A 19,772-nucleotide genomic window follows, 5' to 3' on the forward strand; every position below is an offset into this window, starting at 1 on the left:
CCTCCCAGAAGCAGTTGGCGCTTGGCCTGAAGTTTCCTCCTCAGCACGTTCTCTCATCCTCTTTCTAGTTGGGCCCCAGAGTCCTTGCAGGCTGGAACCCTGCTGATCCCATCACTTCCCTAAGGCTCCCTGTCCCTGCATAGACCACCCCCCAGCCAGTCCCTCCCCCCACCCCCCACCCCGACACATGCACGCTGCCTAGCCTTCTGAGCGGTGGCGTGGTCCATGCTGGCAGGAGGGAGGCGTGAGTCACCTCAGCGGCTCGGGGAGAGGGCTAAGAATGTTCCCCCTGCGCAGCTCTGATGCTGTGTCTGTGACGCGGCTGGGGACAGATATAGGCCTGGAGCTCGGCTGCCTTTTTTTTTTTTTTTTGGACTCTGGAATGTAAATAGATGTTTCAAATAGAAACGCTTTAACCTTTGGGTTAAAAAAAAATCCACCCCGGATAAACACGGCCATGAGGGCCAGGCAGCCTGGTGTTCCCCCCCCAACCCTCCCCCGCCACCTCCTCTCTCCATCTCTTGATCAGTCTCCAGACAGGATGCAAAAGCCTGTGGCTAAAAAAGCAGGTGTCCAGGGACGCTTCTTGGGCCGTGTGTGTTGCCAAGTCTCCCCAGCCGGAGGGTTTGTGGAAAAGGGGCTTTCCACGGTGGGTGTCTGCCCCGAACTCTCCGCCCGCTCCAGCAGCAAGTCTTTGGAGCCCTATTTTAGGGGCATCCTTGGCTCTCTGGACTGTCTTGTGCGCACTTAGCACAGTGCCTGGCACATGGATGAATGAATGTTGCTTGAGGGGACTGGCATCCAGGGTTCACAGCAGGATTCCTGGGCTCTATTCTGGGGCTTGGCCCTCTAGGTGAATAGACAGATATGGTAAGTTGCCCTGGTGGGTGAGCCAGAGTCTTGGCAGGCGAGCCCACGAAGGATGTGGGGTGCTCGCCTCTGTTCCTGCTTGAGGACGGGGACAAAACACAGCTTCTGCTAGTGCCGTCAGGTCTTCCTTGATAGATGGGGTCTCTGCCTGGCTCCTCCTGCAACAGCCCAGCACACAGTGGACACCCCTCGCGTACAGGCTCGGTCCCGGCTCGGGGAGCCCAGGAGCTTGAACTCTGGTGAGGGTTTCCCAGGGATGCGGTGCTGGGGGATCCCCTGCCTCCCTTCTGTTGGACCTTGGATTTCCTTCTGGCCTGGACTGGGCAGCGCGCTGCTGCTTGGGCAACGTGTAGGATGTTAAAAGCAGGTGTGGAGGAGGAGTCTTCTTTCCCCAGTGAGGGAGGGTGTGAATCCCGCTTATGCCAGGAAGGGATGCTATGGAAGTGCCTTGGGGTTTGGTTTTGGTATTGAGGTTTCCCCCTGGATATTCTTATTCACGTTCTTCATACCATTCCAAGCTTGGCTAGGTAGGTGGGTGTGTAGGCATAGGGGTGTGGGTAGGTCGGAAGTGCGAGACTGGGGTGGGAGGGGAATTAATATTATAATCTACTAAATGATGGGTATTAGGGTGCTTTCCTTACCTTATCTCCCTCGGAAAGGTATTAATAGCTATGTTTTACAATTGAGGAGGATCTGAGAAGTTAAGGAACTTGCGCGAGGTCCCAGAGTAAATGATGGCTGGGCTTCCGACTCAGGGCTTTGTGTAGGGCGACGTCTAACCCGTACAAGAGCTTCCCTGGACAAATGTCTTAAAGGCGGCCCTTCTTCCAGGTGGCTGTATCCTCAAGCCAGAGTGCATGGCTTAGCACTGGGAGCATGGGCTAGACTTCAGCCCCCAACTTGCCCCTTCAGTTGGGTGCCCTTGTGCAGTACACAGCCTGCACAACCTTATGTGGTGGGTCTGCCTTTGTTGCTTCCAAAGTTTGTGCTCCTCGACAAGAGAGACCATTCTGGTCTTGGGGGGCTCCTGAGGTTTCTGGGAGGAGACTGTTTTCTACCAATACTGGGGGCCACTGGATCTGCTGTTTCCCTCCCTGTAGGGATTTCGGCCCAAGGCGGGAGAAGCGGGCTCAGGAACAAAGTTGAACACCCTGTCCCATTCAGACAGCCTCCCCTGCCCCCACCCCCCCCACCCCATCCCCTCTTCTTGTTTTTGAGACCCTCAGCTGTCCCTTCCCTGCTGCACAGCTGCCAGACAGGAAATCAGATTAACCGTGTCCACGCACACAGCTGTAACAGCTGTCAGGTTGGCAGCAGAAATGCCGCCAGCGGGGGACACTGTGAGAAAGTAGTTCTCAAACTTTCCGTTGCCACAGAGTTACCGAGGGGAGCTATTAAAATTAGGATTCCCAAGCCTTACCCCCCCACCCCAAGGTTCGGATTCCGTAGGGCAGCCCGGGAACCAGCATTTTTAACACATCTCAGATGATTTTGATGTGAGTAGGCTCAGACCATGCTTGGAGTATGGGCAGGGGTCCTATGGACAGGGGTCATGGGGCCTAGCAGCCTGCCCGTGGATGTCACCCGTCTCCCTAGAAGGCCTCGATGGGCTTTGGGACTCTTGGGAGAAGGCCAGCTGCAGAGGGAGGGAGGCTGTTGCCTCAGTCAGATTCAAATCCAGCTCCCAGCAGCCTGGCAGTCTGGAGACGGAGGATGTCTTAAGACACTGGGGAGCAGGTGTCTAAATCCCAGCGGGGCAGGGGATTACGACAAGTGGCCAGGGGGACAGGGCGCTCTGCTGGACGCTCTGGGCTGGGCTGTGTTCGGGGAGTAGTGCAGGCAGAGCTCCTGCCCTGGAGCCCCTGCTGTCCACCCCAGGTGTGGAGCGAGCAGTCCCAGCGACATCTGCAGACTTTGAATGGTTAGTGTGTCTTTTAATTGCCTCTAGCTCAGTGCCCAAGTGTTTCCTGGAAATGGCTGGGCTGGGAGAAGTGAGTCTGCTTCTCCTCCAGAGAGCTGCTCAAGACCAGTGACTAACTCTGTTTTTGCCGGTGAGAGATGCTTTGTGCTTTCCGCCAGGGCTCTGCATCCCTTAAGCTTAAGGTCCTTGAGTGGCACAGTCTACCTCAAGGTTTCTGGGGGTTCCGTTCACTTGGCCCCCTTTTCCCCTGCACTCCTGGCTCTGGGGTTCTGGGGCCAACCAGGTCTCCCATCTAGATCCCTGGATCCTTCATACGGAGTTTGTCTCCCTGCTGTCATTAAGTTCAGGAATAGCCTTCAAGATTTCTCCTGGGTTTTGGTGGGAGGCAAGAGAGAACCAGAAGACCCAGGGTTAAGCCCCGGCTCCTCTGCCTCCTTTCCAGGTGACTTTGGATGAATTTCTTCCATCTCTGGCTTTGCTTTCCTCCTCTGTCAGCTGGGGGAGTTGAGTGGCTGACCCGGCTGGCACTCCCTTCAGTGACATTCTAAGTCTTTGACATCAGTTTCACGTTGCTTCCGCCTAAGAGGGGCTTCGGGTCACCCGAGTCCTGGCCCCAGGTGGATGTAGAATGGTCCTGGGGAGAGGGGTGTTGCCTGCAGCAGGCACAGCGAAGTTAGATACCTGGAAAGGCTTTCTGACTGCCGGGAGCTGGGGCCCCAGAGCAGGGACCAAAGCTTGTGTTCACCTGTGTTAAGTAATGCTTTTAAGGGACTGAGGGATCCCACCGCTGTGGGCTGAGCCTCAGAGGACAGGGTGGCCCTTCTTGGAGCTAACAAGGCAGGGGAGGCCGGAGAGACAGGCTAGGAAGAGCTGCCATCGGGAGGAGGCTCTCCCCAGGGATGCCTCCTCCTGCGCTGGGATCCAGCTGCCGGCTGCTCCAGCTTGTGTGGGGCCCACTGGAAGGGCTTTGATTGGGACAGGACCACAGAGTGACCTTGGGACGGTCTGAAATGAGAGCGCTAAGAGGGCTTAGGCTTCACTAGACCGCCAGAGGGGTCCAGGACACACACAAATGTCAGCCATTAATAGCCTCTACTAGAGCCTCCTGAGATTTTCCCAGGCTCTGCGCCAAGCCCCACTGCACGTGTTATCTCTCCGGAGCCCTAGCAGCTCTGGGAGGTGGGTGCTGTTCTTCCTCCCATTTCACAGATGCCCGCACGCAGCACAAGGAGGGGCTTGGTGTCTTGCCCTGGGAAGTGGCAGAGGCCGACTTGAACCCTGGTGTTCTCTTATTCCAGAGCCCTCGCTCTTAACCAATTACGTGATGTGTGTTGGCTTGCGCTGCATGGGGAGTTGGGAAAATTGCTAGGTGAGCGTCATCCCCAGCTCGCACATGTGGAAATACTGTCTGCATTGTGGTAGAACCTGTCGAGCCTAAATTGGCCTCCCTAGTCACGTAAGAGCCCAGAAATAGATCATGGGAAACCGTCCTTGGTGGGGAGGGGTCATCGGCGTCATGGGGAGGAGTGTGAAATGCTGTTCCCTGCCTCCTTCCAAAATCCCTCAAGGCCAGCAAGGGGACAAGAGCCTTTTCCCATTCTCCAGAGGAACAGAACGAGGTCATTTGACATTTAAGGAAGCTGCTGACACCCCAGACTGCTGAGGGAGCTCCGGAGGGCCTGGGTGCTGGTGGAAGGCACTGCCCTCTAGGGTGGGCTGCCAGCCTGCTGCCTCTCCAGAGGGGCCAGGCTGGCTCTTGCTGAGCACCCAGGATGCCCCGCACTGGAGTTAGCACTGCATAGGTTAGTGTTCAGACGGAGCCCGCCTGAGCTGGGAGCCAGGACACCTGGGTTTGAGTCCCTGAGAGGCTTGGTTTCCTTGTCTGTGACACGAGGCAGCTGAAGCAGATGGTCCCTCCCCTTTCTCCCTCTTCGCTCTTGTTGTTGGGGGTAGCTCTTCAGATCCAGGGCTTATCTGCAGAGGCCTCGTTTTCATCCTGTGTAGACATTCCAAACCGCTTAATACACCCCTCCCTCAAACTCTGTGTACCCTGGCTCCCCTCCTCCCCCCAGCCTTCTGTGGCTGGTGGCTTCTGGGAGCAGGGTCTTTTTAGAGCCAATTGTTAAGCTGCTTAGGTCAGCCAGGTCAGTCTACCCACTCTGGTGCTTCTCCAGGGGGAACTCAAGGTACCATTTCCTTGCTGCTAGGGTTTGGGTCACAGGGATACTGGAGTTGGTGACTTCTCCAAGAGAAGGCTGGGAGCTGGGGCATGGCCTGTGCTGTGTTCAGAGCAAGGAGGAAGGCTTGACCTTGGTTTTTATTTTGAACCCTTTTCCCAAAGGTGCTGCTAAAAACCTGCTCTTGGTGTCCTAGAACCCCTTGTCTGCTCGGGGGGCAGTGTCCCTTTGCCTGGACACTCTCTTTTTAGTCTAAGTCTGTGCTGGCAGTCATCCCAGAGGTTACCCTGTCAGCACCTGCGTCATCCTTCCCCCCCCCCGGCCCCGCCCCTGCCCCGAGGAGTCAGGATATCCCTGGCTGTACTGCCCAGAGAATCTGCTGTGGGAGCCCCCGCTGGGCTGATGGGGCAGTGGGGCTCATGGAGAGATCGGAGGCCCAGCTAGATGGGAAGGAAGTGTCACTGAAGTATCACTGGCGCTGCTCAGTTGTACCCATGAGCTGGGCAGAGTGGTCTGCTCTAAGCCAGAGCCTGGTGTGTGCGGGGCCCTTCTGATGGCTGCCTACCCAGCTGCCTGGGCCGGGGCTTCTCCGGGGAGGCAGTGTTGGTTAGTCCTTCCGAAGGCTGGAGGACAGGATGCTCTTGCTGCCAGTTCCTAAGGCCACAGCTCCCAGGAGGCAGGGTCAGAGTCCCCGGAAGGGGAGGAGTATGGAGCGGGCAGACCTGAACCCTTCTGTCTGCCTCTGCAGGAGGTCCCTGGGTCAGTTACCGGCTTCCTCTCCACTTCTGCAGCTCTCTGTCAGGAGGAGCCCTGGGGTAGGATGCCGTGCCCTCCCATGTGACCCCTTCCTAGGCCTTTGCTGGCCAGAGTCCCCAGCCTGTCCTCCATCTACTTTCTTCCCTTTCCAGAGGTCCTGCCACCTTTTTCAGTCCACCAGGAGGCGGTCGAGAGCCTCCTCCTATCATGACACTCCCATTTCCCCTTCCAGGTGCTTGGTTCTCAAGGCAGCCACTACCACCTGCTCTGCTCATGCTAAGCTTGCAGAGGGCACAGATCCTCGAGGGGAGCAAGGCCAGCCACACTCCAGGTGTCATGCCCAGAAAACTGCATTTGGGGGGCTCTGTGCCTCCCCCCACCCTTTCCCTGACTCCAGCTGTCCAGCCGCAGCCCCTTCCATCTTGGATGGAGCTGGGCTACTACCTGCAGACCCACGGGCTGCTGCATCCTGTCCAGGCCCCACAGGGCCTGCAGATTAATATTCCCAGTCGCTCGTGCTTCCTACTTGTGTGGGAACAAGGCTGTGTGGCAGAGCCCGCCGGCCGCCCCGCCACCTGCATACCAATGGGACTGAGGCTGCGACTGCAGCACAGGACCTAGCATCTCTGCCGCGGTGGCAGCGGTGGCAGCGGCTGTGCAGGAGCCCTGGTGGGAGAGTCCCCTCGCCTGAGCCCGCGCCCTCTCTGCAGGGCTCCTGCAAGGGAAGCCAGCACTGCTGGTGGCAGTTCCAGCCCAAGCAGGGTTATCTGCTGGGAGCCAGGAGCACTTGGACCCCTGCCCTTCCCTGGGCGGGCAGGCGGGCTGGCATCCGGCTCCCACAGCCCCGGCACTGCCGGGAGCAGCAGGTTGAAGCCTGTCCACCTTGGCTGAGTGATCAGAGTGCCGTGGGCCAAGCCAGCCTCGCCTAGGAACAGATAACACTGCGGCCAGCCCGGGACCTTGCTGAGTGTTTCCAGGGCTGGGGACACCTGAGGCTGGCTGCTGGGTCCTTGCTGCCACCCTACTTTTGCACCCTGGACAGGGCCGGCCACCTCCAGAAAGGGCCTCTGTAGTTTCCCAGGGCCTTTCCTCCTGGTGCTGGGGCAGGACATGGACCCCACCCTCCTGGTCACATCTGGCCACTCCTGCAGATGTGGCTCTGGCCTTGTGGCCGCAGAGTCGTCAGTGTGGCTGGCGGGCAAACCACAGAGGAATGTGCCCGGCAGTGCTGGGGGAAGAAGGGCTAGTGGGGAGCATGAAAGATAACTCTGCTCAGGCCACCTTCCCTCTCCCATCTCCAATGGGTCCCAGGAGCCATGTTCAGCCATGAGGGTAGCATGGCCTTGGCCTTCAGCAGGCCTTGTCCCTGCCTTGGGGGGGACACTTGTTCAGTGCAGGCTCCCTGGAGAGATCCAGGCTCACAGACTGCAGTGGGTGTGGGAGCCTTTCTTAGCTCAGCCCTTAGCCCCCCTCCCGGCTCCCTCTCCACTCCTGATAAGAGATGGCAGTGGGGGCCTGGGCAGAGGCCTGCTCGCGAGGGCAGGGGACACCGGCAGCCATCAGGATGGTGGGGTCTTTCCTTCTGCAGGCCTGGGCTGGAGTGGGCCTCCTTGCCACCAGAAAGTCTGCCCAGCTCCCTGTGGCCTCCCTGGGCTGGAGTGGGGAAAGTGAGGGCTGTCTTTGGAGAAAGAAGTGGAAAAGAAACAAGACGGTCTGGCCCTGCCTCTCTCACTTCCTCCTTTCCAGGCAGTGGGTAGCTTGCCTTCCCTTTCCTGCAGGCGTCAGGAGGCTTTGTGGGGTGTGGGCTGGGCTTGGGGCTCCCTGCTGGCGTGGTGTTTGTCCAGTTGCCCTGGCAACCATAGGGCAGTGGTGGAGAGTGACATTCAGTGACCAGAGGACAGTATACAGGGATCAAGAGGTCGAGACCCATCTTTCCCATAAACCCATTGGAATCTTTTGCCACTTCCTGGGGCCCTTTGGTCCATGGTCCACATGGGGGCCTGGACGCAAGGTCTTGGGACCCAGCAGGTCCCTCCACCCCTTTCCCCTTTCCCCGCGGGTTCTCCCTGGGACTGGAGTTCTGAGATCTCTGCCTTGGCTCCAGCCAGCCCCCCCTGCCATTACCCTTCTTCCTGTCTGATTCCCTTTCCTTTCCTGTCTCCTCCTCCCACCTCCTCCCCGCGCCTGCCCGCCCATTCTCTCTCTCTTCCCCCCTCCCCCCAGGCACAGCTGCTGTTTGGCTCACTCTATATATAGCGGCATTTTCAGGGTAATTACAATAAAACTGTTGAAAGGAGATAATCCAGCAAAGGAAGCGAGTCTGACTCCCAGCCCCCTCCTGTCCCTGGTTTGGTGCAGCCCTGCACCCCCCCCTTTTCCTGCGGTCTCCGGCTCCCACCCCACCCCGTATTCCCATAGCCTCTCTTGCCTGCCCCATCTGCCCTAGCTGAGTGTGGGGCAGAGAAAAGGGGAACAGATAGGGATGCCCAGAGGCTCTCCACAGGCCTCTCCTGGGCTTAGTGAGATCCCTGGCTGCTAGCCACGTTAGTTCTAGAACTAACGTCTGTGCCTCGGTTTCTCCTGTAGTATATAGGCCTCTTGGCGGGGATTGTGTGGTGTTGAGAGGTGGGGGAGGAGGCACAGGAAGGACGGTGGTTAAAAGTATAGGATTTGGGGCTTCCCTGGTGGCGCATTGGTTGAGAGTCCGCCTGCCGATGCAGGGGACACAGGTTCGTGCCCCGGTCTGGGAAGATCCCACATGCCGCGGAGCAGCTGGGCCCGTGAGCCATGGCCGCTGAGCCTGCGCGTCCGGAGCCTGTGCTCCGCGACGGGAGAGGCCACAACAGTGAGATGCCCGCGTACCACAAAAAAACAAACAAACAAACAAAAAAAGTATAGGGTTTGGAATCACATCTTGGTTCATTGATCACCTGGCTGTATGTCTTTGGTCACGTTACTTACACCTCTCTAAACCTCAATTTCCTTATCACTAAAGTAACTCACATAAAATGCTCAGTGGCCTTAACTATCAATGACGATATTCTTCGTTGAACACTCGTGATCTTCCAGGTACCCTGCTTTGCTTATGCATGTTTTCTCTCTTTTTTCCTTTTTTAATAAATTTATTTATTTAATTTTGGCTGTGTTGGGTCTTCGTTGCTGCATGCGAGCTTTCTCTAGTTGCGGTGAGCAGGGGCTACTCTTCATTGCAGTGCGTGGGCTTCTCATTGCGGTGGCTTCTCTTGTTGCGGAGCACAGGCTCTAGGCACGCGGGCTTCAGTAGCTGTGGCGCACGGGCTTAGTTGCTCTGCGGCATGTGGGATTTTCCCGGACCAGGGCTCGAACCTGTGTGCCCTGCATCGGCAGGTGGATTCTTAACCACTGCGCCACCAGGGAAGCCCTGCACGTTTTCTTAGTGAAGTTCATGGCTTCGATCTCATCTATTTAAGGCAGAAGGTTGTATCCACAGAGCAGAGGGATTTGACTCCCCCCTCCCCCATTCTCTTTGGGTCTAGTAGTCCTGCCTGGTAGCTTTCTGGGCCCCAGGCATAGCGGCCAGGGCCCGGTGGGGTCTGGGATGGCTCACCGACCCCTTCCTGTCTCTTCTCCCCGCAGTGGAGGTGAAGCCGGTGCTGCCAGGAGCCATGCCCAGCTCCATGGGGGGCGGGGGAGGAGGCAGCCCCAGCCCCGTGGAGCTGCGGGGTGCGCTGGCAGGCCCCGTGGACCCCGCGCTGCGGGAGCAGCAGCTACAACAGGAGCTCCTGGCGCTCAAGCAGCAGCAGCAGCTGCAGAAGCAGCTCCTGTTCGCTGAGTTCCAGAAACAGCACGACCACCTGACCCGGCAGCATGAGGTCCAGCTGCAGAAGCACCTCAAGGTGAGCGAGGGAGGGCGCGGGGGTGGGGGGCCACCCAGACCTCTGACCCCCGCCCGGACCCGGCTCACCCAGCCTCGCTCCCCCTGCGCCCCTGCAGCAGCAGCAGGAGATGCTGGCAGCCAAGAGGCAGCAGGAGCTGGAGCAGCAGCGGCAGCGGGAGCAGCAACGGCAGGAGGAGCTGGAGAAGCAGCGGCTGGAGCAGCAGCTGCTCATTCTGCGAAACAAGGAGAAGAGCAAAGAGAGTAAGGCCTGGGGCCGCCCGGGGCCAGCTGGGACTCCTGCCCCGCCCCACGCCTCCCAGCTGTGGGGACCTGGCCCCAAGCTCCCTGGTCAGCTGTGCCCTGTCCCGCAGGTGCCATCGCCAGCACCGAGGTGAAGCTGAGGCTCCAGGAATTCCTCCTGTCGAAGTCAAAGGAGCCCACACCAGGCGGCCTCAACCATTCCCTCCCACAGCATCCCAAATGCTGGTAATGGCCCTCGGCAGGCACGGGTTGCACAGGTGTCCTGCTCAGGGGCTGCTTGGCTGCAGGATGGCAAGGGGCTCCTGGCCTGAAGCCATATAGGGGCCCTGTAACCTCTCCTAGGAGACGAGACTCCCACCCCTGTTTGTCTCCTCGCTGCCCTCCCCAGGATCCATTTCCTATCCCCATATGCAGCGGATGTTTCATAAATGTAGATTGCTGGGTGGCCGGTCCAGCTGCCTGGGTGATAACCTACATCTGTTTCCATTCCCCTCCCTCCACCCTGCAGGGGAGCCCACCATGCTTCTTTGGACCAGAGTTCCCCTCCCCAGAGCGGCCCCCCTGGGACGCCTCCCTCCTACAAACTGCCTTTGCTTGGGCCCTACGACAGCCGTGATGACTTCCCCCTCCGCAAAACAGGTGAGTGAGTACAACCTGGCCTCCCAGGGTATGGGTGGGGGGGTGGGCAGAGGTGGGAATGTGGAGGGGCCAGGCTAGGCCGCAGGTGTGTCCGTTTGTGTGCGTGTGTCTGAGCCCCGGCTGCCTTCTCCCCAGCCTCCGAACCCAACTTAAAAGTACGTTCGAGGCTAAAGCAGAAGGTGGCCGAGCGGAGAAGCAGTCCCCTCCTGCGTCGCAAGGACGGGACTGTCATTAGCACCTTTAAGAAGAGAGCTGTTGAGATCACAGGTGCCGGGCCTGGAGGTGAGGGCTCCTCTCCTGTCCCTGTTCTGAGGGCCGGGGAGTGGGGGGTGGCTCCGAGCAGGCCCAGGTGACAGCCACTTCTCCCGTAGCGGCAGCCGTGTGCAACAGCGCGCCAGGCTCCGGCCCCAGCTCTCCTAACAGCTCCCACAGCACCATCGCCGAGAATGGCTTTACTGGCTCAGTCCCCAACATCCCCACCGAGGTACAGGCCTGCCAAGGGCTGGGCGGGTGGGCCAGCGCTGCTTTCTGTCCCGTCCAGTCTGTCTGGCTGAGCGTGCCCAGCAGGGACCCTCTGCCTGCGTGGACAGGCTAGAGGGACCTATTGCCCCGAAGTGGGATCTGTCCCACGGGCCTCTGAAGGGCTCTTATCTCTCAGTCCCCCGCAAGGTGGGGCTTGGTGCAGGAAGCGGGGCGCCATTCAGAGCCCTCAGCCTTGGCCCCAGGTGGCCCCCCTTTGCCTGCTCTCATGCTTGTCTCTCCCAACTGCTCCCCAGATGCTCCCCCAGCACCGGGCCCTCCCTCTGGACAGCTCCCCCAACCAGTTCAGCCTCTACACGTCTCCCTCTCTGCCCAACATCTCCCTAGGGCTGCAGGCCACGGTCACTGTCACCAACTCGCACCTCACCGTAAGTACGGGGCACATACCGTGTCCTCCCTCTGGTGTTGAGGTCTTCGGTCCTGGATGTCCCCGGCTGGGGCTGTTGTCCTCCCAGGGTCCTGATGGAGATCAGATGGCCCTCCCCCAGAGCTGGGGGTGGGCAGAGGGTAGGTGAGGGATGCTGGTCCAAAGTCGGCAGGACTGGGGGCAGTATAAACCCCTCCCTCATCTCCATCTCCTCTCCCCAGGCCTCCCCAAAGCTTTCGACGCAGCAGGAGGCCGAGAGGCAGGCCCTCCAGTCCCTGCGGCAGGGTGGTGCACTGACGGGCAAGTTCATGAGCACATCCTCTATCCCCGGCTGCCTGCTGGGCGTGGCACTGGAGGGCGACACCAGCCCCCACGGGCATGCTTCCCTGCTGCAGCATGTGCTGCTGCTGGAGCAGGCCCGGCAGCAGAGCACCCTCATTGCTGGTGAGTGGGCGGGCAGCTGTCCAAGGAGGGGGTGTCAGGCCCCCCCCCCCATTCTGAGGGCTCAAGGAAGGACCAACTGCCAGGGAGAAGTAGCCGGGGATACTCACCAGCCCTGTCACAGCTCCCCTCCATGGCATCATTGATTTCTTCCATATTCTACAGACGTTATTGAGTACCTACAGCCGGCCAGGCACTGTTCCCGAACTCTGCCGTCGTAATGGAGCTCACATTCCAGAGCAGTGCTGTCCAGTAGAAATATAATACAAGCCATATGTGTACTTTAAAGTGTTCTAGTGGCCACGTTAAAAAATGTAAAAAGGAACAGGTGAAATTAGTTTTAATAACATATACTTAACTCAGTATATCTAGGATACTATCATTTGAGCATGAAATGAATATGAAGAGTTAGCAATGAAACATTTTACTTCGTTTCATGCCGCTTTTGAAATCTGGTGCGTATTTCACACGTAGAGCACATCTCAGTTGAGACAGGCCATGTTTCAAGTGCTCAGTGGTCACGTGTGGCTGGCAGCTATGGGATTGGACAGCGCGGCTTTGGACAGTCAGCCCATAAGTAGCTGGTGGCATCAGAAGAGGTCCTGCTTAAAAGACACGTGATCCTGGCCTCCAGGCTTCCCAGCTGGGTGGGATCCACGTCCATGATCAGGGAGGTCTTGCAGTTGGGGAGAACTAGTCATTGTTCATGCACACGGAGGGCCCGAGACTATACGTGCTCGTAAGTGAATCCAGGACGTCTTGCCGGAGGTGGTGGCTCTGAGCTGCGAGACTGTTCAGTTGTGGGGAGGAGGAAGAATGGGGTTCAGGTTTGGGGACAGGGTGCTCCAGGCCCCTCGCGGGTTTCTCCTGAGTATGGAGGCGGCGCTGTTCCAGAAGGGGGAGAGTCTCGGGGTGGGAGTGGGAGCCTGGTGCCCTGACAGTGATGGTTACTCCCCTCCCCGCACCACCTCCACAGTGCCGCTCCACGGGCAGTCCCCGCTGGTGACGGGTGAGCGCGTGGCCACCAGCATGCGGACGGTGGGCAAGCTCCCTCGGCACCGGCCCCTGAGCCGCACTCAGTCCTCGCCGCTGCCCCAGAGCCCCCAGGCCCTGCAGCAGCTGGTCATGCAGCAGCAGCACCAGCAGTTCCTAGAGAAGCAGAAGCAGCAGCAGCTGCAGCTGGGCAAGGTGAGCCGGGAGAAGCAAACATCCGGGGCCGTGCTGGGGTCAGGACACAGAGGGTGCCGGGCTGGCAGGGGGCTGGCAGGGGGCTGACACCCAGGCCACTCCCCAGGCTGCATCAGAGGAGCCGCCTTGCCTTTTTCTGATTCACATCAAAGGTCTGTATGGGCTGGGCGGCTGTCTGCCGGGGAGAGAGGAGGGAAGGATAGAACCTCCTGGGCCGCAGGCTGCACAGCTGCGCCCCCTCCCAGCTGACGTGCCTCCTTGCTCTGCTCCTAGATCCTCACCAAGACTGGGGAGCTGCCACGGCAGCCCACCACCCACCCCGAGGAGACAGAGGAGGAGCTGACAGAGCAGCAGGAGGCCTTCCTGGGGGAGGGGGCCCTGGCCATACCCCGAGAAGGCTCCACGGAGAGTGAGAGCACACAGGAAGACCTGGAGGAGGAGGAAGAGGAGGAGGAGGAGGAGGAGGGAGAGGAGGAGGAGGAGGAGGAGGAGGAGGAGGAGGAGGAGGAGGAGGACTGCATCCAGGTCAAGGATGAGGAGGGCGAGAGTGGTGCTGAGGAGGGGCCCGACTTGGAGGAGTCCAGTGCTGGTTACAAAAAGGTGCCCCGTCCGCCCCAGCCCTTGATCACCACCCCTGCATCCTCCCCGCTATCTTTCCACCTTTACCCTTCCCATTCCCCAGTCTGCAGTTTCCAGGCTGTGCAGGAACAACTTTTTAAGAGTGAAAGGGGAGCAGGAAAGAGACAAGGGGCTGTGGAAGGGAGGGAGCTGCTTGTGTCAGTCTCACAGCTGTCTGTGCCCCGTCTGCCAGCCCCTCCCTGCGTCTGTGACTGCCCCCGCCTGTCTGCTTCAGTGTGTGTGTGTGTGTGTGTGTGTGCGCGCGCGCGCGCACGTGTGCACGTGCACGTGGTCCATGTATATCTGCGTTTCTGCCTGCGTAGGGCCGGTTGTGCGTCGGTCTCTGCGTGCGTGTGTACACACACGCCCCCGCTGTTACTACAGTCTGCCCTGGTGCCTAGCACGCACTCCATTCATTGCGGACACAGCTGAGCCCTCCGGGCCTGACTCATCCCACCCCCTCTCACACCCCCGTCCCTCCCAGCCTCTTACCTCAATGCTACTCCGGTAGCATGACTCATCACGTCCCCCCCCCCCCCCCCATCTCTCCCCATCTCCTCGGAGATGGAGATGAGGATGGCTAAGGCTGGAGTGTCTCCTGTCCCTGGAGGGAGGAGGGTGGGGGGAGGAGGCGATACAGAAGAGAAGGGCTGGATTCAGGCCCCCCACCCCCTGGGAGGCCACCTGTCCTCACTTCCATTTCAGACTAAGCCTCACCCAGGCTCCCTCCCACTCTCCTCCTTCCCAGGTGTTTGCAGATGCCCAGCAGCTGCAGCCTCTGCAGGTGTACCAGGCACCCCTCAGCCTGGCCACTGTGCCTCATCAGGCCCTGGGCCGCACCCAGTCCTCACCTGCTGCCCCTGGGGGCATGAAGAGCCCCCCGGACCAGCCCACCAAGCACCTCTTCACCACAGGTGAGCCCCGCGCCCGCTGTCCTCACATCATCTGCCAGGGGGCCTGTGCATGGCATCCAGCCTTGGGCATCGTGAAGAGATAAGATACAGCCCTTGCCCTGGAGAGAGGGCCAGGGCCCCTCAGAGCATCCCGAAGGGAGAGAAAACAGGCCTTGGCCCCCTCCCTCTGCACCACAGCCACCTGTGGTAGTGGTGGCAGCCTCTGCGTCAGTGGGAGGGCAGTGAGTGTCCCTGCCCACTGGGGCAGCGTCGTCTTTCAGGGGCCCATCCCACCACTGCTGAGGGACCACCAGTTTTGCGCCCTCGCCACACAAGCCCTGGAGGCCTAGGTGGAGGGAGCCCACTGTCTCAGCTTGGTCCTGCTGTTCTAGCTCCCTCTGCCCTGTGAGGCCTCAGTCCCTTCCAGAAGCTCTTCCATGTGAAACTGCTCTGTGCTGGGCTCTGAGGGGCACAGATGCTTGAGGACGGTCCCCACTCACCAGTGGGGTGCATCGGGGGGTAGAGGGGCAGCACACAGGGGCTGTGACAGGAGGGGAAAGGAGGATGCGCCATGAGGTCAAAACCGACGGGGGTGTCAAGGACGGCCTGCTGGAGCCTTGAGGAGCAGGGAGGCTTTTGACAGGCGGCGATGGGGGAAAGGAATTTCATGAAAAGAAGAGGGGCAGGTGTGTGGGAGGGCAGCTGGGGTGCCTGTGAGGAGGTGCTGGGACCAGGGTGGGCTGGGGAAAAGCTCAGTGAGCTCTGCTGAGGATGGCGGGGGCCAGGCTGTCACACGGCCCAGAGCAGTGCTGGCTGACAGGTGTGTCTCTGGCCCAGGTGTGGTCTATGACACGTTCATGCTGAAGCACCAGTGCATGTGCGGCAACACACACGTGCACCCTGAGCACGCTGGCCGGATCCAGAGCATCTGGTCTCGGCTGCAGGAGACAGGCCTGCTCAGCAAGTGTGAGGTAAGGGAGCCCGTCCTTCCAGCTTCCACCTCAAACCCAGCGAAAGCCTTTGTGTTTCCCCTGTCGGGGAAGCCTCTGTCTGGGTCTCTTCCACCCCTGACTTCAGGGCCAGGCCCCCCAGGCACCTGCCAGTTCCATCCCTTGTAGCCTGGTTCCCCCATGATCCCCAGCTGAATGGGGGAGGGTCCTGGACTGGGGTCCCTGGGGGACCGGGGCATACTTTCTCAACAACCTTTGATCTCCCGAGGCTAGAAAGTGGCCCCATGTGCCCCAGGCTGTGGGGCAGAGAGAGGGGCTGGGCCTCGGGGGAGCTGAGCCTGTGGTACCATCCCTCTCACCGGCCTCTCTTCCTGGCAGCGGATCCGGGGTCGCAAAGCCACGCTGGACGAGATCCAGACGGTGCACTCCGAATACCACACCCTGCTCTATGGGACCAGCCCCCTCAACCGACAGAAGCTGGACAGCAAGAAGCTGCTCGGTGAGCTGGCCGGCCGATGGCGGGGCGTGGGCCGGGCCAGGCCAGGTCTTCTGCCCCGGTGGGACTGGGGTAGGCGGGTGGGTTCCCGTGGGCGCAGTTGCTACATTGCACGCCTCCAGAGGGCGCCACTCACACAGACTACGGCATGCTGGTGGGATGTGTGCAGGAGGATGGGAGGTGACAGGTCAGGCCTGGTGATGGGCTTTGCCCTTCTCCCTAACCTGTCAGGCCCCTTTTTCTCCCTGCCATTTGCCCCAGAGGTAGGATGCCCCCCCCAGCACGGGGGACAGACATCTCCCAGCTGGCATGGGCTGCAGAGGCCTGTCGTGTGCTGGGGCCTAGCCTTCTTTTTCTGTGATTGAGTTTACTGCCCTCTGCACACCCCAACCTGCGGCTTTGGCAGTTGAGGCAACTTCCAGAGTAGCTCTGTTCCTCTTCCCTGCAGGCCCCATCAGCCAGAAGATGTACGCCATGCTGCCTTGTGGGGGCATCGGGGTGAGTAGGGCACCTGCCAGTGGGGATGGGTGGGTGGTGCTCCCAGCTCCAGCCCCTCCCTTCCTGCCCACCACAGCTGCACCCCCATTCTCGCCCTCCCCCTGCAGGGGGCACGCTGAAGCCTGCTCTCCTGCCCCCGCAGGTAGACAGTGACACCGTGTGGAATGAGATGCACTCCTCCAGTGCCGTGCGCATGGCGGTGGGCTGCCTGGTGGAGCTGGCTTTCAAGGTGGCGACGGGGGAGCTCAAGGTGAGTGTGTGGGGCCTTGGTCCTGTTGCCTCAGGAGCGGGTGATGGGGGCAGCTGTGGCTTTCCTGTCAGTAAGGCACCATCCTCTGTAATCTCAACTCTCAGGTGCAGATGTGGGGAGGAGGTGCTAGCTCCAGGCCAGCTGGGGGGTGAGGGGTAAAGCGGGAACGACCAAGAGGCACTAAGGTCTGTGCTGTCATGGGTCTCACGTGGCCCTCGGCTGGCGTTCCTAAAGGTCGTGGGATTGATGCTTATGACGTATGTTCTCGTCCTGACTTACGCTTCTCTCCTTCTGTGTCCACCCACTTCGTGGCCACCTTGCCCGCCTGTCTGCCTCTTGTTTGTCCCTCCGTCTGTACCTCTCCAGAATGGTTTTGCCATCATCCGGCCCCCAGGACACCACGCGGAGGAGTCCACAGCCATGTGAGTGCCACCGCAGCCCTGCCCCCGACCCACTGCCCTCACACCGTCTCCCTCTCAGCAGAGCTGATGCGCGTGTATCTGTGAGCAAACGTCCACTAAGGCTGACGACCTGCGCTCTTCTCCGCTCACCCCCGCAGGGGATTCTGCTTTTTCAACTCTGTAGCCATCACCACCAAACTCCTGCAGCAGAAGCTGAATGTGGGCAAGGTTCTCATCGTGGACTGGGTAGGCAGTGGGCTGGTGGGACCAGGGTCAGCCTTCAGGAAGCCTCCACCCCAGCCCCACGCCCTCGTCCTCAGGTGCCCGTGCTGGGGCTGTTAGCCCAGCCTTCACAGTCCCATGGGGCCCCCCTCCTCACTAGTGGAGACTCGAAATGCTTTTAGCCCCTGGTCCACCTTGGCCCCCAGCCCGTAGCCTTGAGCGGCCGAGGAGATTTTCTGCCTTGAGTGGTAGAGACAGCTCCTGCCGTTGCTGGAGTCCCTGTTGACTGGGGGCTGACCGTGTGCCAGACACGCGGTGCTGCTTCGTGGCCGCCTTGCTTCCTAAGTAGTAGGATGTCCATTTCGATAAACAGAGACACTGGGCTGTTGGGGGACTTACCCAACCAAGGTTACTTAGCTTGGGATGTTGGGTACTGGGTTTCAGATCAGGCCTGTGGGCCCCGGCATTTCTGCTCCTGCTGCCACGCTGTGCTTCTCCGCCTCTGCCTCTCACAGCAGAGGGAAAGGCCCCTACCGCTCCCTGTGAGGAGCAGGCCTCAGCAAGGAGGGATCTGATCTGTTCGAAGCCCAGCTTGGGCTTCAAAGTTCATGACGTTGGGTTCTCCTTCAGAATGCATCTGTTTGCTTTCAATTCCTGACTAGCCGTACTGTTTCCCTCCACACTGCTGAGCAGAGTGGGCTCGCAGGGAGATCCACCACATTCGTCCCCTGGCTTTGTGTCTCCTCTGTGCAGTGCCATGTCCCAGCCCGCAGACCCTGGTTAGAAAAGCGTGGGGTGATTCCGTGGCGGACAGAACACAGATGCCCCGTAGCTAGTGGTGGGCTGCACCCCCAGAGTCCACCACAGGGTTGGGGTGGGCCAAGCAGAATTTTGACCTTTGGGTCAGACCCTGGGCCTCTTCCCTGACGCTCCCGCCCCTTCCCACTAGGACATTCACCACGGCAACGGCACCCAGCAAGCATTCTACAACGACCCCTCCGTGCTCTACATCTCCCTGCATCGCTATGACAACGGGAACTTCTTTCCGGGCTCTGGGGCTCCTGAAGAGGTACAGCTCCTGGGCTCAAACGTGGGGCCCTCGGGGAGATAGCAGAATGGGACCTGGCAGGGAGCCATGGAGGCCCGTGGTGGTGCTGGTACCTGGGGAGTCTGGGCTCCTAGTGGGAGGACCACGCCAGCCAACTGCCCCTCCATGCAGAACAGAGGTCAGTGGAGTGAGGGCTGGAGGCAGGGCTGAGGGCGGGGCAACGTCTGGGATCCCCAGGCAGTGAGAGTAACCCCTCCCCCACCATGCTGCCAGGTTGGCGGAGGGCCGGGCGTGGGGTACAATGTGAACGTGGCATGGACGGGAGGTGTGGATCCCCCCATCGGAGACGTGGAGTACCTAACGGCCTTCAGGTGGGGACTGAGAAGAGCCGAGGGAGGGGTGGGAACCCCCGGGCCCTGCCTCGGGAGGGGCAGAAGGCACTCAGTTCCGCATGGGTGGAGGGGGTCGGCTCTGTGGGGGGCAGAGCCTGGGGAGGCCTGGCCGAGCCACCTGCCAGGGTCAGCTTGGGCCCTCCCTTTGCAGGACAGTGGTGATGCCCATTGCCCACGAGTTCTCACCTGACGTGGTCCTGGTCTCCGCCGGATTTGATGCTGTCGAGGGACACCTGTCTCCGCTGGGTGGCTACTCGGTCACCGCCAGATGTGAGCCTGTGGGGGGATCGAGGGAGGCTATGGAGCAGTGAAGGTGGGGTCGAGTGGGAGGTTGGGAGGAGGGTTGAAGGCAGGTCTAAGACTTGGAATCGTCCTGGCAGCATCCTGCCACTCTCCCTCTGCCAGTCCTGGCCTTGAGGGGCAAGCAGGTGGCGGGGGAGCATCTCCTCCAGGAGTTGTAGGGATGGAGCTCGCTGATCCCTCATGTTTCAGTGGTGGTTTTTCATGGTGCTCCTTGGGAGATGTGTAACTGGATCTTTTTAGCCTCTTACGTTTTGTCTTTTATGGAGCATTTAGTCCATGGACACTGAATTTTATTATGGATATCTATTTGGGTTTAAATCCACCATCTTCTTTTGTGCTGTTTGTCCCATCTCTTGTTTCTTTTTCTCTCCTTTCTGACTTTTTCTTGAGTTGAGTTTTTTCTTTAACCGTTTCCTCTTCCTCCCTTCACCCGTCCCTAAAGGTTTTGGCCACTTGACCAGGCAGCTGATGACGCTGGCAGGGGGCCGGGTGGTGCTGGCCCTCGAGGGAGGCCACGACTTGACCGCCATCTGTGATGCCTCTGAGGCCTGTGTCTCCGCTCTGCTCAGCGTGGAGGTGAGGGGTGCACAGCGGGACTGGGGGAGGTGGGCCAGTAGGCCAGGGGGAAGGGGCCAGCGAGGGAGGGTCCCTTTCCTGGGTCAGGCAGCACCGAGGGCCCTTGGGG

At 59.9% G+C, this 19,772-nt stretch overlaps 1 protein-coding gene across 5 annotated transcripts in view; it reads left to right on the top strand.

Annotated features, from left to right (window-relative positions):
* The window catches only part of HDAC5 (histone deacetylase 5), a 34,830-nt gene that overhangs the window by 14,196 nt on the left and 862 nt on the right, over positions 1–19,772 (top strand). For 4 of the 5 annotated variants that reach the window (XM_059997827.1, XM_059997829.1, XM_059997828.1 and 1 more), the window contains 21 exons: positions 9,340–9,599; positions 9,697–9,841; positions 9,952–10,066; positions 10,350–10,480; positions 10,616–10,762; positions 10,852–10,964; positions 11,257–11,388; positions 11,609–11,831; positions 12,805–13,016; positions 13,290–13,616; positions 14,383–14,548; positions 15,365–15,498; positions 15,856–15,976; positions 16,422–16,471; positions 16,614–16,721; positions 17,088–17,143; positions 17,281–17,368; positions 18,294–18,413; positions 18,666–18,763; positions 18,936–19,054; positions 19,530–19,663. In XM_059997827.1, the coding sequence (XP_059853810.1) occupies positions 9,340–9,599; positions 9,697–9,841; positions 9,952–10,066; positions 10,350–10,480; positions 10,616–10,762; positions 10,852–10,964; positions 11,257–11,388; positions 11,609–11,831; positions 12,805–13,016; positions 13,290–13,616; positions 14,383–14,548; positions 15,365–15,498; positions 15,856–15,976; positions 16,422–16,471; positions 16,614–16,721; positions 17,088–17,143; positions 17,281–17,368; positions 18,294–18,413; positions 18,666–18,763; positions 18,936–19,054; positions 19,530–19,663 (2,999 nt within the window). The remainder of the gene's footprint in view (positions 1–9,339; positions 9,600–9,696; positions 9,842–9,951; positions 10,067–10,349; positions 10,481–10,615; positions 10,763–10,851; positions 10,965–11,256; positions 11,389–11,608; positions 11,832–12,804; positions 13,017–13,289; positions 13,617–14,382; positions 14,549–15,364; positions 15,499–15,855; positions 15,977–16,421; positions 16,472–16,613; positions 16,722–17,087; positions 17,144–17,280; positions 17,369–18,293; positions 18,414–18,665; positions 18,764–18,935; positions 19,055–19,529; positions 19,664–19,772) is intronic. The other variant, XM_059997830.1, reaches the window with a different exon arrangement.

Source organism: Delphinus delphis, chromosome 19 (assembly GCF_949987515.2).
Source record: "Delphinus delphis chromosome 19, mDelDel1.2, whole genome shotgun sequence".
Lineage (NCBI taxonomy): Eukaryota > Metazoa > Chordata > Mammalia > Artiodactyla > Delphinidae > Delphinus > Delphinus delphis.